Below are 15521 nucleotides of genomic sequence, written 5' to 3'. Positions count from 1 at the left end.
AAATAACTCTGGGTTTGACTGAGGCCAGAAATAGCCTGTACGGGTCTTAATCTTCTCATTCAAATAATAGAGAAAATATTTATTTGAAAATTTCTGTGAGAAATAAATGTGAGTATACATTAAGTGCTTAATACATTGCAAATTATTAGGCAAATTCTGTTTGTATCAACATGTCTCTTCTTTGACAGAACCATACTTTGAAAGAAAAAAAAAATCTTTCTTTTTTTAAATAACACAAATCATCTGCATGCTAAAAGCAGACTTGCTAGTTCATCTTCTGAAGGGTTGAAGTATGCATCATGGTGTGGACCATATCTGTTTATAAAGTTATAGAAAATTCCTCTGATATCTAAACTTTTATTCATAATGGTATTTTGGTGGTTGACAAATTAAAGGTCTAATTCTTAGTAACCTTGGCCTAGAAGTAGAAATTGATAAGCTCCCTCCAAATTCAAATCCTGCTTGCCAAATAAAATTTTTGAAACACTGTAAGCACTAAACACTAAATTCCACTGATATATAGAAATAAACTTCTGTCTTTTGCAAACTATAAACGTGTATGTTCCTGATAGAAAACCTGTAAGTCCTATAAAAGTTAGCCATTTGTATCATGGTAAAAGAAGCCACACTACTAGGAGCTTTGACCCTACTAGTTCATGACAGATTGATTCTATTACAATTTTTTTTGTTGTTTTTTTGAGGTAGGGTCTTACTCTAGCCCAGGCTGATCTGGCACTCCCTCTATATTCCCAGGCTAGCCTAGAACTCATGGTGGTCCTCCTGCCTCTGCCTCCTGGATGCTAGGTTTAAAGATGTGTGCCATCATGCCCAGCTCTATTACAATTTTTGATCCCTACCTCCTAGAGGCATATAAGATTGCAATGTCCTTCAGGAAACAAAGACAGTTGAGACCCCAAGTGTAGCATGATGGAGAACAAGAGCAAATCTGGTTACTGAAGAATATGGTGATAAAGGGGGACAGTGGTCCTTAACAACATTTCCTGAGATCTCTTATGAACTGTTAAGAGCTAAGAAATAGCAACCCTATAAAGCAAACCTTAAATATAACATGGTTGCCCCTTATATGCCAAAAGGAGAGAAAAAATTTCTTCCTTGGCCAGGCATGGTGGTTGGTGATATGGTGGCATATGCTTGTAGTCTCAACTACTGTAGAGACTGAAATGGAAGTATACCTCAAGTTCAGTAGCCCAATGCCAGTCTAGACAACAAAGTTAAGACCCCATCCCAAAATAAACAAAAAAATTGGGGTTTCTTCTGATCAATGGACATACCCATTAGCAAAATACACACTGGTAATCAAACATAGTCTGATCCTCCCAAATAGATCTGCTCTTATAATGAGCTGGAAATGAGAGAAAAATACAGGGTAGAGGTTTGGTTCCTCTGACTAGCAGGTAAGGATTTATGACAGTTTTGATGAATGAAAAGGAATAGAAATAACTAATCTAAAAACTGACCCCATGCTCCAAACCAGCCTGGTCATGTGCATATTAAGACCAGTCAGGGTCTGTTGCAGCAGTGGGTCTCTACATTCATTTTTATCATCTATTAAAAGATCTGCGGATGATAGCAGGAGAAGATGTAACTTCCTTTAAGACTAATCTAACAACAGACTGGGTTTGTAATGGAGAAAATGTGCTCTACAATAATAAGAGATATGGTCATTCAGAGCCAGATGCAATGGTCTATTCAGTTGGCACCATCAGGCTACTGCAGACAATAAAATCTTTTCTCATGGTCTAGAGATAGTCTCTGTAAAAGTACTTAGCTCCTAGGAAACAATTTCCAGAATGGTAGCCCAGAGAGAGTCCTTTGAGTAAAGATAAAGATCCCAATGAGAGGCCTAGACTCTAGAGCATAGGACCTATGAAACTCACTATTATGCTAAAAAGTGCTAAAGAGGAAACTGATAATCTTCTCATAAGGCAAATTTTCTCTATCAGGATACATGAAGACCACAAAATTTAAAGATCCTAGCTCTAGAAGGCAGTATCTCTGCCCAATGCTGGTATTTATAGTGGACAATCAGGAATAGGCCAAGGGGACTTAGTTTCCTTACTGAAATTTGTGCTGTGAAAGTTAGTATTGATCCAACACTTTCAACACTTCTTTACTCAAGTCCATCCACTTTAGGACAAAAAACAGGACTAGTGTAGAGGATGAGGTCAGGTCCTTACCTCTCTAAGAGAGATTAAGAGCATTATATACTGATGAAGATGTGTTGAGCACTTGACAGCATTTCTAAATCATGATGAATACTGACACACAAGCCACTGAGATGCTGGTATAGACATAACCTGTATGGAATGCTCGAAACTCTCTCTCTTAGTGTTCTAAATCCTCAGAAACTTTGACAGTGTTACATGACAACATGAGCTAAGCAATGTAGTTAAGTGTATTTGAAATGGGAAGATCATTTATACTATTCAGGTTAGCCCAATGTAAACACAAGAATCATTTCAATCCATGTAAGAAAGCAGCAAAAAGAGAGAAGATGCTATACTGCTGGCTTTGAAGATGGAGGTAGGGCTCACAAGCCACTGAATAATGTAGCTTTGAGAAGATGGTAAAGGTAAGGAAACACATTCTCCTTTGAATTCACCAGAATAAATACAGTCAGGTTATCATTGCTGGCAGAAATCACTCGACCAAGAGCAGCTTATGGTGAAAAAGAGGTTTATTTTGGCTTACAGGCTCAAGGGGAAGCTCCAAGATGGCAGGGGAAAACAATGACATGAGCAGAGGGTGGACATCACCCCCTGGCCAACATAGGGTGGAAAATAGCAACAGGAGAATGTGCCAAACACTGGCTTGAGGAAACTGGCTATAATACCCATAGGCCCGCCCCCAACAATATACTGCCTCTAGAAGGTTTTAATTTCCAATTGTCATCAGCTGGGGAGACTAGCATTCAGCAAACCTAAGTTTATGGGGGGCACCTGAATCAAACCACCACACCAATGAAAGCCCTAATTATATAACTCCTTTAATGTTTGACTCATTGAGTAATAAATCAAACTAGATCAAATCTTTGAAATGTATAAAATAGCTTAATGAAATAAATATCCATAGACAATTTTCTTTCCTATGTATATAGTTAATATGCCCCAAAATAAAAGAGGGCCTTTAATGATTGAAACCATTATATAAGACCTATTTAGATAAGGAAGTAATTATTAGCACTGTTTTTCATTTAACAGTCTAATTTAATCTTTCTTAAACTTTGAAAGAATGAATAAATCTTCTTGATGGATTAGCATAGCCTTAATGTCATAGTCTCACCCACCTAGGCCTCTACACTAGTATTATCTTATGGAAATTATTGCTACATCCAATTGGCAACCAGTCACTATTTTGCTAGTACAGATTTGATTAATTCATTCTCCTGAATGCCTATTTCAAACAGCCTAGTGACCCACTTTCTTTCATCTCCAAAGGACATGCTACACTTTCACCAAGATACCCAGATAGTATCTCCACAACTCTCCCATCTTACACAATCTTTGCTGGTAAGACCTGAGCCAAATCTGATTTTCTATGTGTAGACACGGTAATACACTGATGGCATCCTTTTATAATAGAATTTCATAGAAATACTCAGGTCATAAAGTCCTCTTTCAGTATCCAGGGGGATAGGTTCCTAGATGGCTGCTCCTCCCTCCAGGTATCAAAATCCTTATGTGCTCAAGTCCCTTATATAAAATAACATGTAATTTGCATATAACCTACATACATTTTACAATATATGTATCATCGCTAAATGTCATGTAGTTGTGCTGTATTATTTATGGAATAATGGAGTCTGAACATAATCAATACAGATGCAATTTGTGTGGGTACGTGTGGCATATGTGTGTAAATATTACTGCATTGTGCATACGTGTGTGTATGTGCACACATGCGTGTGAGTGTGCATGTGGAGGACACAGGTGGATGTGGAGTGTCCTCCTCAATCACTCGCCACCTTGTTTTGTGAGGTAGGGTCTTACAGATTCAGCTGGAATAGTTGACAGGGATCCTCCGATTTCCACCTCTGCTGTCATGACCAGCTTTTGTGTGGGCACTAAAAATCTAAACTGAGGTCATCATATTTGTGCAGCAAGCAGTTTACCAACAGCCATTTCCTCAGCCCTACAGGTGTAATTTTAAAAATTGTTTTGATTCACAGATGCAAAAGCCATGGAAACAGAACATACAGATATGAAGGGCCGATTGTACAACATTAATAAACAAACTCATAAAATAGGATAAGCCATCACTCCACAGACAAGACAGCAGTATCTTGTTTAAATTTTCTAAACAATTTGGTAAACTGAGAGCTGCTCTATTCCTAGCATTGCCAAAAATAGCCTCCTTAGCCAGGCATGCTGGCGCACACCTTTAATCCCAGCACTTGGGAAGCAGAGGTAGGAGGATCACCGTGAGTTCAAGGCCACCTTGAGACTACATGGTGACCTCCAGGTCAGCTTGGACTAGAGTGAGACCATACCTCCAAAAACAAAACAAAACAAAAATAGCCTTCTTAGCACTCATCACATTAAAATAATTTCAATATCTTTTAGACCTTTTTGAGTTCTGGAGGCAACATCTTCACTTATACATTTTGCTGTCTCATTTATATTATTGCATGCAAATATTCTCAACTTCCATGCAAATCCTGTAGAAATTTTCATATACAACACTATAGGAACTATTGTTAATGCTCTCTGTTGCTGGAGACTCCTTTAGTAGAGAGGATTTAGCAATCTCCTCTCATGCCTTTAGTCTTTGGATTGTTCATGATGGCCATTAACGCCTACTATCTTCTGATGGAAGAAAATGCCACAATAGACTTCAAGCTAGATGTCTTTAGAGGAACCCCTACTGGCTGCACCTGGGTGATCCTGGAAAAATGCTCTCAAATGTCCTTAGCACATAACCCTCCATTTCCAGCCTTAGATAGATCTTAAAATCAGCACAATATAAATCTTCCACAGTAACCAAAATCTTTTGCTATAGGATAAAGCCAAATATTTGTCCCTCTCATGTATCACCAGCTTCATCTTCTTCCCCTTCAACCCTACATCTGAGCAAGCTAATAAAAACACTGGGTGTTCTTTCATTTGAGTGAGGAAGTTTCAGACCATGCAAGTCCCCAGCTGGGCACTGAAACTCTGGCCTAACACCCCAACCACAATAACTACTCCAAGCCAATCTCCTTCCCTCACTCTCTAGACCAGGCAGGTCCAACCCCTGGCCCACCTGCCACAAGCATCCCAGAATAGCTACGAATGCAACCAAATACATTCATATTGACAATATCATATTGCAATGTCAAAAGTTTGGACACCCCTACTATAGAAATTGTCAAACTAGTTTTAAAGTTCTATCCTACTCTTCCAACAACAACAAAAAAAAGTCTCTTTGTGTCAAGAGTAGATTTTTAAATGGCCTATTGATCTGTGACATTATCAGGCTTATTATCTAAACTGAATTTTGTGTTGGAGTACATTCTGTACCTGGAGTGTTCTCAACAGGTGACCTATCTTGGCCACCCTACTAAAATGAGTCTTGGTTAAATGCCTTGTGATTGTCCCATAGCAAAATGTAGAAACCTGTAAGGAACTGCTGTAGAACACCATTTATCAGCCACTTACCTCTCTCTCCTTTCTCTCCTATGGTCTTCTATCCTGAACCAGTTTTTCATTAACCTCACATTTCTGATATGGCACAGGGCTTTCTATCCTGTTCCTGTCAGAATACAGCTGAATATAAAATCACTCCGCCCCAAATTAGATTTGGCTCCTTTACAACAGACTTTCCTACAACTTATATTAAAATCATCTTTTGATTTTTTTTTAATTTTGGTTTTTCAAGGTAGGGTCTCACTCTAGCCCAGGCTGACCTAGAATTCACTATGTAGTCTCAGGGTGGCCTCGAACTCTTGGCAATCCTCCTACCTCTGCCTCCTGAGTGGGGATTAAAGGTGTGTGCCATCACGCCTGGCTTTATCCATCTTTTAAGGTGTGTAGAATATGAGCATAGGAAGTCCTGTGGCTTATTGTTTTGTCCAGTGTTAATTTAAATCCTGAACTGATGAAATTGAAATGTAAGTCCCATATCTTTACCAATCAAATCAAGCAGACTTTCCCTTGTGTGTATGCCTTTTACTTATAAACTAACTAGCATACTTATAACAATTCAGCAGTTTGTTTTTTTTTTTTATACTGACTAAATACTGTGGGCTTACCATGTCCTTTAATGATTTGTATCTGGGAGGCCTTCACTAAATTGTCTTATGCAGCTGTGTGTGGTCAGTTCTGCACCTGATGGAAAATCACACAACAGGTTAATGAAGCTAAGAAGTTTGGAAAATAACTCACAGACAAAATGTTCTTCAAAATAAATAGAAATGTGAGCACAGACCATAGTTTTGTGGTGTCTAATATTTATGTTTTCTAGTAAACAAAATACCTGGAAAAATAACAGCAACTTCTTTTGATAAGCATAAGTTGAGACAACCATTTATATAATAAGCATGTTATAAGCACCTTGGATGCCATGTTTCAGGCTTTGTGTCAGATTCTAGATAGCAGGGACAATTGTCCAAGTTGTCTCAGTGCCAGAAGACCCCATAGTTCAGAAGGTAAAGACATTCAGGCTAGTAAGTATAAAATTACCGATAAGAACTATGCCACAACAGAGCACTGGGGTACTGGGAACTCATAAAAGAATGCTATACTCAAGGAAACATTACAGGGAGCCCTTATAACTGAAAGGTCTACCCTGCTGTGAGTGGGAAAGTGCTTGAAGGTCAACCTTGTACCTCTCCTTTTTCAGATAGCAGTTGTTTCAAGGCAATTGTTTGCTCTTGAGATCACAATACAGAGAGAAGTAGCTATAGATTCACCTTTCTTTATATATAAGGAAGAAACTCTTCCCTGGTGGAGGCCTCCTATATTCCTTTAACTTTGTCCATCCCTTCTTAACCTACAAACATCAGACCTGATCCGAGGCCTCTAAGCACATTTTCACTAATTCTGGCCTATGTCCTAAATTTGCAGAATCCTGGACAATCCAGGACTGGAAGAATACCATAGCCTGTGAAATGCAATATGGTCCATTGCAGTCAAAAATATTAACTGCTTACTTGTTTTACCTACATTCAAATACATTAAATTTAATTAATATGCAACAAAACCATCTATAGGTAGATGCATCCCCCAAAAACTAGTAAAAAAAAAAATGTTATGTGGACTTAACACAAAAATTTCATGAACTTCTTAGAGATCCTACCCCTTTGATTTTGCATGTTGGTATGAATTGCATGACAGTCCCTGTCAAGACCCTTTCTCAGCAGCATGAGAATCCATTATCATTTTCCAGTAGGCATAAACAAACACTTAACTTTTCTTGTTTCAATGTAACAAATTCAAAGAGAAACTTAAAGCATTGGTCTTTTAACAAAGGGACTACTAACCATGCCAGGGCATGTCTTCCCTCTCTTTCTGGGCATCTAAGGCAGAAGTGATATCCTGGTGCCAACATTTTACAAACAATCTAAAATTCTCCATTCTCTTTTTTTTTCTACCTTATACTACCCTTAATTAGAGAAACTACAATATTTCCAATAATTTTATGAACTTTTTTATTATGCAAAATGTCAAACATACAAAAGCAGAGATACACATATATAATGAACCATAATTTAACCATTATTCAGCTTCAGCAATCATAAAGGCCAATCCTGTTTCAACATGCCCAATACATTTAGTATGCAGACTTTTAATTTTGAAGTAAATCCCAGACATTATATCACCTTGGTAAATATTTTAATGCAGGTAAGAATTCTTGTTTTTATTTATTTAAAAAAACACATTGCCATTATAATAATATCGAATATACAATGTTCAAATTACTCCAGTTGTCCAATAAATGAATTGACTTTACAATTTGATCAAATCAGAATCCAAATAAGATATCATTCAAGTGTCAGTAAGCATCTCACTCCTCTTTCAGCCTGTAGGTTCATACTCCATATCTCTTTATTTCATCCTTGTAATTTATCTGCTAAAGAAACTGGATCATTTGTCCTGTAGTCTCCCAAGTTAGGATTCTACTGATCTCATCTGTGTAATACAGAGTAATTTGTTTTTTGTCTCCTGTGTTTTCTATAGAATATGAATTATGTTCAAAGGAATGGTCAAATTTAGATTCAAAATTCTAGCCAATATCAGAAGTACATAATGTCTGGGACAAAAGACATATTAAGTTAAATTTTTTGCTAATATTTCACAGCTGCCTTGAAATAGTTATGTGACACTTGACAAACAAAAGCCATTTATATGCTAGGGAGATTAGAAGAGGAAATGTCTGATGTTTTACTAATCAGTATTATTATAAAATATTAATTATTTAAACAAATATTCAGTGATATCTACCATATATCAAGTGATGTCCTGTATGCTAGATATATAAAAGGACTAAGAAAGCAAGTTCTTTGCATTCAAGGTCATATCTGGTGGGAAATACAAACACATAATCATAAAAGCACAAAATGGCCACAGGTACCGAATATAATTCTGTACAGATACAGTGGTAGTGCAACAACCTGAAGAACAGCTATTGTTACTAACAGGAAAGAAGTGTCCAAAAGCATAGGATGAGCTGTGTCCTTGGGGATGTCAAAGAGCTCACCTGTGCTTCACAATTCCATTCATTGGGTTCACATACTTGATTCTTTCAAAGTAAATCTGAACAACATTTATTCCATTCACCTAAAAAAAGACAATCTTATTAATAAGGTTTTACTAGCTTATCCATTCCCATAGACAACAAATTTTTATTGAAAATTTACTATGGTTCTCATTTTTATACTGGAAAAGAGCCTTCAATGAAGTATCCAGTACAATTTCCCTGTGAGGCCAGGTAAGAACCTAAGGGAATTAAACAAACTGTTCCAGATACATTATGAAACTGAGAAATCAGAAATCTACTGCTAGTAGACATATATATTCTGTGAATCAGTGGCAAATGTCTCCAAATTTTAGCTACTATTCCAGGCTCTGTGGACATGGGGGCGTGGGGATGCTGGTTGGGTTCTAGTCCTCAGAAGTCATATTCTGTAGTACATCAGTCAGAAAGATGATGACAATATAATATGCTGAAAACGTGCTTTATTTGGTGCTTCCATAAAAGAAACTATGAAAAAATAAGTTCTGGCCAGCTTTTAGTATGATCTACTATAAAAACTGTCACCACCACCTTTTCCCAAGTAACAACTATTGAAGGGGAGGCACTTTTCTTTCTTTAACTCCATTTAAAGGGAAATGTGTTAAGGAGCAACTCCAGACCCAGAGCCCTTAAGCATCAGTCCCAGGAGTGTTGTTGGCCTTACTAGTTTACAAGTTGCCAGTTCTTCAAGTTTTCCTGATGCTTCTACATATAAAATGTTCAACTCTTTTTTTTTTTTTCCTTTGGTTTTTCGAGGTAGGGTCTCACTCTAGCCCAGGCTGACCTGGAATTCACTATGTAGTCTCAGGGTGGCCTTGAACTCACTGCAATCCTCCTACCTCTGCCTCCCAAGTGCTGGGACTAAAGGTATGTGCCACCACTGGAGGCTTCAACTCTTTATAATTCCCTCAGATGAAACTACACAAAAGAATTATTTATAACCAAACCTCACCTTTTACTTCAACAGGGTTCTGGTCAACAGAACATAAGTTTCTAAGAAGATATGTTAATTTTGTATCAAGCATTTTAAAATTACATTTACTCAAGCAAGTTTTCTTCAAGCTTTTTAAAGGATAAGAGTAGGCACTTGTCCCATGGGGAGATAAATCAGCCCTTTTAAATAGCATGCTAAAAACAAATTTCTCTATCTTACCTAAAAGTTTTGACTATGTTTGATCAAAGCACTGGATTTTGGATGGAGGTGGTATGAACTGAAAACTTTAGCTGTAATGATCACATAAAATGCATAAGCAGCAATGAGAGAAAAATGCCATCTGTGCTACAAACTTTTAGACAATGGAGGGGCATGTTTACCTGTGTCTGTTTTACCTGACTGTGCTTGGATTAATACTTTAAAATGCAACATTTGGGCTCTTTCACTTATTTTTCTAGAATGAAGTTCAGAAGTACATTTAAAAAGAAGCACATACGCAAATTTAAAAGCTTAAAAGTGTGATAACTGAAATGTTCCCTTTAGTTGCAATCTGAGAAGGAAAGCAGAAGAAATTTTGTAAATTACATAAAATGAAGATACGTGCATGCTAAAGAAAGTCTTACCTGGCAGTAATGCCCAATACACGTGCTTTTGAATGAAACAACATGTATAGGACAGCAGTTAAAGTTGCTTACCACCACCACATTTTTCCCATTGGTCAAATATGTAATTGAAAACTTGAAAGTCAAATCATAATACTGTACATTATTATCTCCAAGAATGCCACATCCTAAGTATCTGTGACATTTTTTAAACTGGAGGTATTTTTATGAATTAAAAACAGAAATAAAGCAATAATCAAGTTTATCTAATAGTTAATCTCTCAAGAACTTCAGGGTACTAAGGTTACCGTTTAGTTTATGAGTGGGGTTACTATGCATGATTTAGGATATGAAGTTACATAATTAATAAAAGGTAACATTTCAAAAGCTATTTAATACTTTTATTCCTCTGACAATATTAACTTTATTAACACATGTATTTCCTTACACACACACATATATATAACACCTTATTTTAAAAACAGCTGACTGAAATCTATAAACACGAAAATACTGTGTTATTTTAAAAAGCAAAACTATAGAATAAAATACTTAAATTATGGTCATTATGCTTCTATATTTATTATTGCATTTGAGATGTTAACTGTTATGGGTAGAAAGATACCACCCACTGACAGTGCATGAAAGCTGTGAATGAGAAAGCAGGTGAAAAAAAGATAAAGAAGTGCTAGAATGACTTTAAAGGCCTCCATTCGAAACCAAGCCCCCAGGCTGGCATCAAAAGCACTAACACGGACTCACACACTGACATACAGATAAGGGAAAGAAAACCCAGAGAAGCACAGGGCAGATGGATGGACACACACACACCACCACCGCCACCAATACCGCCACCCGACTCCCCCGCCAAAAGCAGGGCAAGCAGTTAAGGCACCTTTCAACGCAACCCCATGCAGCCATGGCAGTGGCCACCTTTCACACTTGCCACCAAGGAGCGATTTCAGAGCATCTGAAAAGCGTGCAGATTGTCTGAAAACATTGCCTGGCAACCAACCGAGACAGTTTGCAAGCGTGATTCAGAGGTCTGCCTGCCCAGGAAACAAAAGGAGCCTCCTCGCTCCTGCTCGTGCGACCGCACATGGCAGGAGAGGTGCTCCTGCTCGGGGCAGGGCAGGGCAGGCAGGGCAGGGCAGGGAGCAGGGCAGAGCGGGAGGCAGGGTCGGGGAGGCGACGGCCAGAAGTCCCGGCCGGCGGGAGCGGTACATACTAGGGCTTGCTCGGTGGGGACGGGGCCCGAACCGTGGGCTTTCCGTTGATCGGGGAGCCTCCTAACTTCAGCTTCTCCAGGTACTCGGCGTGCACGGGCTTGTGGCACTGCAGGACCTTGATGGCATCTTCGATTTTGAACCACTCCCGCTTCCTGCCGATGCTCAGCGAGTCTTCCCAATCCTCCAGCAGCTCGGTGACGGTGAGCACGAACACGTAGGTCCGGTGCTTGCGGTCCTGGTTCTGCTCGAAGACGCCCAGCAGCCGGCCCAACTTCCCCTTGACTCCCGCCTCCTCGTACACCTCGCGCACCGCCGCGCCGCCCGGCTCCTCTTCGGGCTCCAAGCCCCCGCCCGGCACGATCCAGCGGTCCGGGTAGCGGCTGCTGCTCACCAGCAGCACCTCGTCCTCGCGCTCGCTACGGAAGCACAGGCACGCGGCGCGCTTCTTGAAGCCCTCGGGGTCATAGGTCCGGGTCTGGTTCGGCTTGCACTTCATCCTGGGAGCCGCCGCCGTCGACACTGCCACCGCCAAGGACGGCGCTCAAGAGGCCGCCGAAAATGCCGACGAAGCTGCCACCCAAGCTGCTGCCGAAGCTGCCGCCGAAGCTGCCGCCCAAGCTGCCGCCCAAGCTGCCTCGCAAGCTGCCGCCCAAGCTGCCTCCCAAGCTGCCGCGGAAGCTGTGGCGGTGGACGCCGCTGCCGCCGCTGGCCCCGCCACCACCGCCACTGATGCTGTTGCGGGCGCCGCCGCCGCCGCCGCCACCACCGCCGCCGCCGCTGACGCTGCCGCGGGCGCCGCCGCCACCTCCTCCTCCGCCAACGCTGTCGCGGGCGCCGCCTTCGCTGCCGCCGCTGCCACTGCTGCTGCTGCTGCTGCTTGAGTCTCTACGTCGCCGCTGCTGTTTGCGGGGTTTCACCACGACGGGCCGCAGCCGCCGCTGGGGAGCTGTTGCGGGGGCAGGGGGCGGCGGAGGGAGACACAGACGGAGGGCCGGGAGACCAAGCCGGAGTCGGTGCTCGTGCCGGAGCCGGAGCTGGACATGGAATGGCCAACCAAGCCCGAGCTTATGCAGGGGAAGATCAGGCGGCCGCTGGGCGGGGTCGGCGCCAAACTCGAGGACGCGCGGGGGGGGGGCGTGCGGGGGGCCGCGCGGGTTGGCGCGCGGGAGGGCGCGGGCGAGGGCGCGTGGGCGCGGGAGGGCGCGCGGGGGCAACCTGCGCGTCTTGCTGGGCGCGGGGCGGGCAGCGCCGTCGGCGGTACGCGCCGCGGGTTTCCTGTCCGCCCTGTGATTGGAGGCGCTGCTTCTGCCGCTCCAGTTTGCAGCCCAGAGGCAGGGATCCCGCACAACCCCCGCGTCGCCCGGTGCTAGAGGGTCCCGCTCGCCCTTTTCGCTTCCCTCAGCCGCCCTTGCCTGAGGTTGAGCGAGGTGACGCGCGTCCGCGTGCACGCGCGCGGTCCGGCCCGCGTACGCGCGCGCGCTCGCGGTGGAGGGCGAGGGGCGGGGGCGGGGGGGTCTTCCTACTCCCGCAGCGCGCGACGCCGCGGGCCCACTGCGCAGGCGCCCCGCACCTTGGGGCCGGGCCTCGCCTGCTCACAGTGCGCTTTCAGCCCATTGTGACTGTGCGCAGGGTCCTCACCGCCGCTTGTGACTGTGCGCAGGGTCCTCACCGCAGGTGCCGCTGCTACTGCCGGTGCCTCAGCCGCACAGTCTGCCTCCGCCCCGCCGGCCCAGCCCCCCAACGCGGCAGCACGCTGCTGATCATGTCTCTGTACCCCGTGGTCAAACACATCCTCACCAGCTTCTCCTCACACCAATAGCAATGGCCACGGTGTTCCTGGGGGGAGGGGGAGAAGAAGCCCCGTGTCGATAAAATGACCAAAGGCACTCTTGCTTGGCACAGCCATCTTTGCTGAATCACAAGCACTTTTCTTTCAGCAACAGGTTCTCTTTGCCTCACCGAGCATCTTGCTTGTCGAGGCCATAATTTATCCGCGCTTAAGTCCCACACCGCCTCTGCTCTGTTCCTCAGTTTCCCCGCCAGACAATTCTCACCACATTGTTTCAGCCCATTGCACGTTGAAGGAAAAACACCCCACAGGCAAAGGAGGGGTTTGGGTGGTCACAGAAACCCACTTGTTTTGAGGAAATCCTCACTACTTATATCAAAGGGACATGAACTCTAAAATGTACATGGAGAGTGGTTGTGAAACACAGTCCAGTCTTCAAATAACTGTACATCATATCCTCCCATCTCCTCCACTCTGGATATAACAGAAGCACAAGTAAAAACTATCCTGTTCCCAAGGACAGAGACTAGGGGAAGTGTCCAGAATGTGATGTGATAAATGAGAGAGAGAGAAGGAAGAAGAAGAGGAGGAGGAAACAGAAAAAGGCTCATTTAGGAAGAACATGATAAAATGAAGTCAGAGACAATGGCTTCAATGAATAGAGACACTCCTGTTATTCAAAAAATTGTAGATAGGACTGGGCAATCAAAGAGCCTTTGAGGACCTCAAAAGCCTCTGATTAAAGACAAACACAGAAAGAACCACCAGGTTGTGTTCCTCAGGAACACTATACTCTCTCTCACACACAAAAAGTAAAAGCAAATCCCTTACCATCATAATGTACACAAATGTCCGTTGTCATTAGAATTATTACACTTTGTAACTGTTCTTTCTGGTGGAATGAGGTTGGAAATAGATGAAAGTCTACTGTACTGGTTGAAAGACAAGTTTAATGTAACTTATGGATGATACATCCCTATTTAAACCACACAAAGTTAATTTTTGAAAGCAGAAAAATGGAACATTGAGATTTCAATGTGGGCTGGCAACAATCATGTGAAAAATGTAATGAGGGAAATGCTGGTATACCACAAATCAAGCAAGATACCTAGAAGTTCAAAAGCCATGGTGAGTGCTTAGTAATAGAAATGTTAAAAGTTCTATTCCGAGCTTGGAGTGATGCTTCAGGTAAAGCTGAAGGCACAGGAGTGAAGCGAGTAGACTGCCCTGGAGTCCGCTGTGGTGTGGTCCAACCAGGCCAAACTGCACTTCCATTTCACGTTGGAGATACTGTTTCTCTAGTTGTCAATTCCTAGTCTACTCCACCACTGCAGTGGAGTGTCTTGCTTCCATAATGGGCCTTCTCTAGGGGCATATTGATGACAAGGAAGGGATGAATAGGAACACAAAATGTGTAAAGAGCTGTAGATTGGACTGCCTATGGGGGAAAAATCATAGGACAAAACTACTGTAAAATGGGATCTACAAGTTTGAGTTTCAAACAAATACAAGGACATTTTGAGATTCATTCATTCAAGCATTTCATGGGGAGGTTTTATTATTCACACATTAGATAAATAAGGCACCAATAGCCATGACTTTGTAAAGAGGAGTGAAGATCATCATTAAGCTAAAGGCCTTCTGTTGTCTGGTTTATTGATATTTATGTTGTTCTCTAATGATGATCAGGGTGCTTCACAGCTCTGTGTGGCAGAAACTGTTAACAATAACAATAGCAAAGGTACCCCTGCCCTTCTGTCCCTTGTCTCTAGGTTTTCTGATGCAACTCCCATTGTGCATTTTGACAATAGCAAACCCAAAGCTAGCAGTGCATTGAAAAGTGCTTGACACTGCAATCTGCCTATTTTTTTTTTTGTGTGTGTGTGTATGTGTGTGTGTTTAGCACAGGAAACACTATGACAGCGATGTGAACAAACACGGACTTGCTGGTCCACGGGAGCATTCACTCACTACTCACTCCAGCAGACAGCAAGCTAGTCACCCAATGTATAGAGGAAAACATTGCAGACCATCCATCACCCAGCAGAATCACTTAACAGAAACGCTTAAATAAGCCTAGCCAAGGATAGCAAGACTATCACTCATTGGAGCCCAGCTAAAATAATTTGCCAACAGAATTGTAAACAAAATAATGGATTCCTGTCTAAAAAACCTGACATTTTGAGGTGTTTTGCCATACATTAAGAGTTCCCTGATTAAAAGCAAAACAACTT

The 15521-nt window shown here is 42.4% G+C and overlaps 1 protein-coding gene across 2 annotated transcripts; it reads right to left on the bottom strand.

Annotated features, from left to right (window-relative positions):
• Positions 1-6257: 6257 nt before the first annotated feature.
• LOC101597259 (diphosphoinositol polyphosphate phosphohydrolase 3-alpha) lies at positions 6258-12142 on the bottom strand. 2 transcript variants are annotated; one of them, XR_006634648.1, is made up of 3 exons: positions 11498-12142; positions 8698-8777; positions 6258-6326 (listed from the first exon to the last, which is right to left on the bottom strand). XR_006634648.1 is itself a non-coding variant. In XM_004670055.2 (2 exons), coding segments are annotated over exons 1-2 (498 nt in total). In that variant the 5' UTR covers positions 11995-12142; the 3' UTR covers positions 7632-8776. The 2 variants fall into 2 exon arrangements, 1 of the variants encoding a protein (XP_004670112.2); XM_004670055.2 differs by lacking the exon at positions 6258-6326 and having other exon boundaries at positions 7632-8777.
• Between the last annotated feature and the right edge of the window lie 3379 nt (positions 12143-15521).

Source organism: Jaculus jaculus, chromosome X (assembly GCF_020740685.1).
Source record: "Jaculus jaculus isolate mJacJac1 chromosome X, mJacJac1.mat.Y.cur, whole genome shotgun sequence".
Classification (NCBI taxonomy): domain Eukaryota; kingdom Metazoa; phylum Chordata; class Mammalia; order Rodentia; family Dipodidae; genus Jaculus; species Jaculus jaculus.
This window is presented reverse-complemented; position numbering and strand designations above follow the sequence as displayed.

Coding starts and splice junctions, on each gene's coding strand:
- LOC101597259 (XM_004670055.2), bottom strand. CDS start 11,994: ATGAAGTGCAAGCCGAACCAGACCCGGACCTATGACCCCGAGGGCTTC.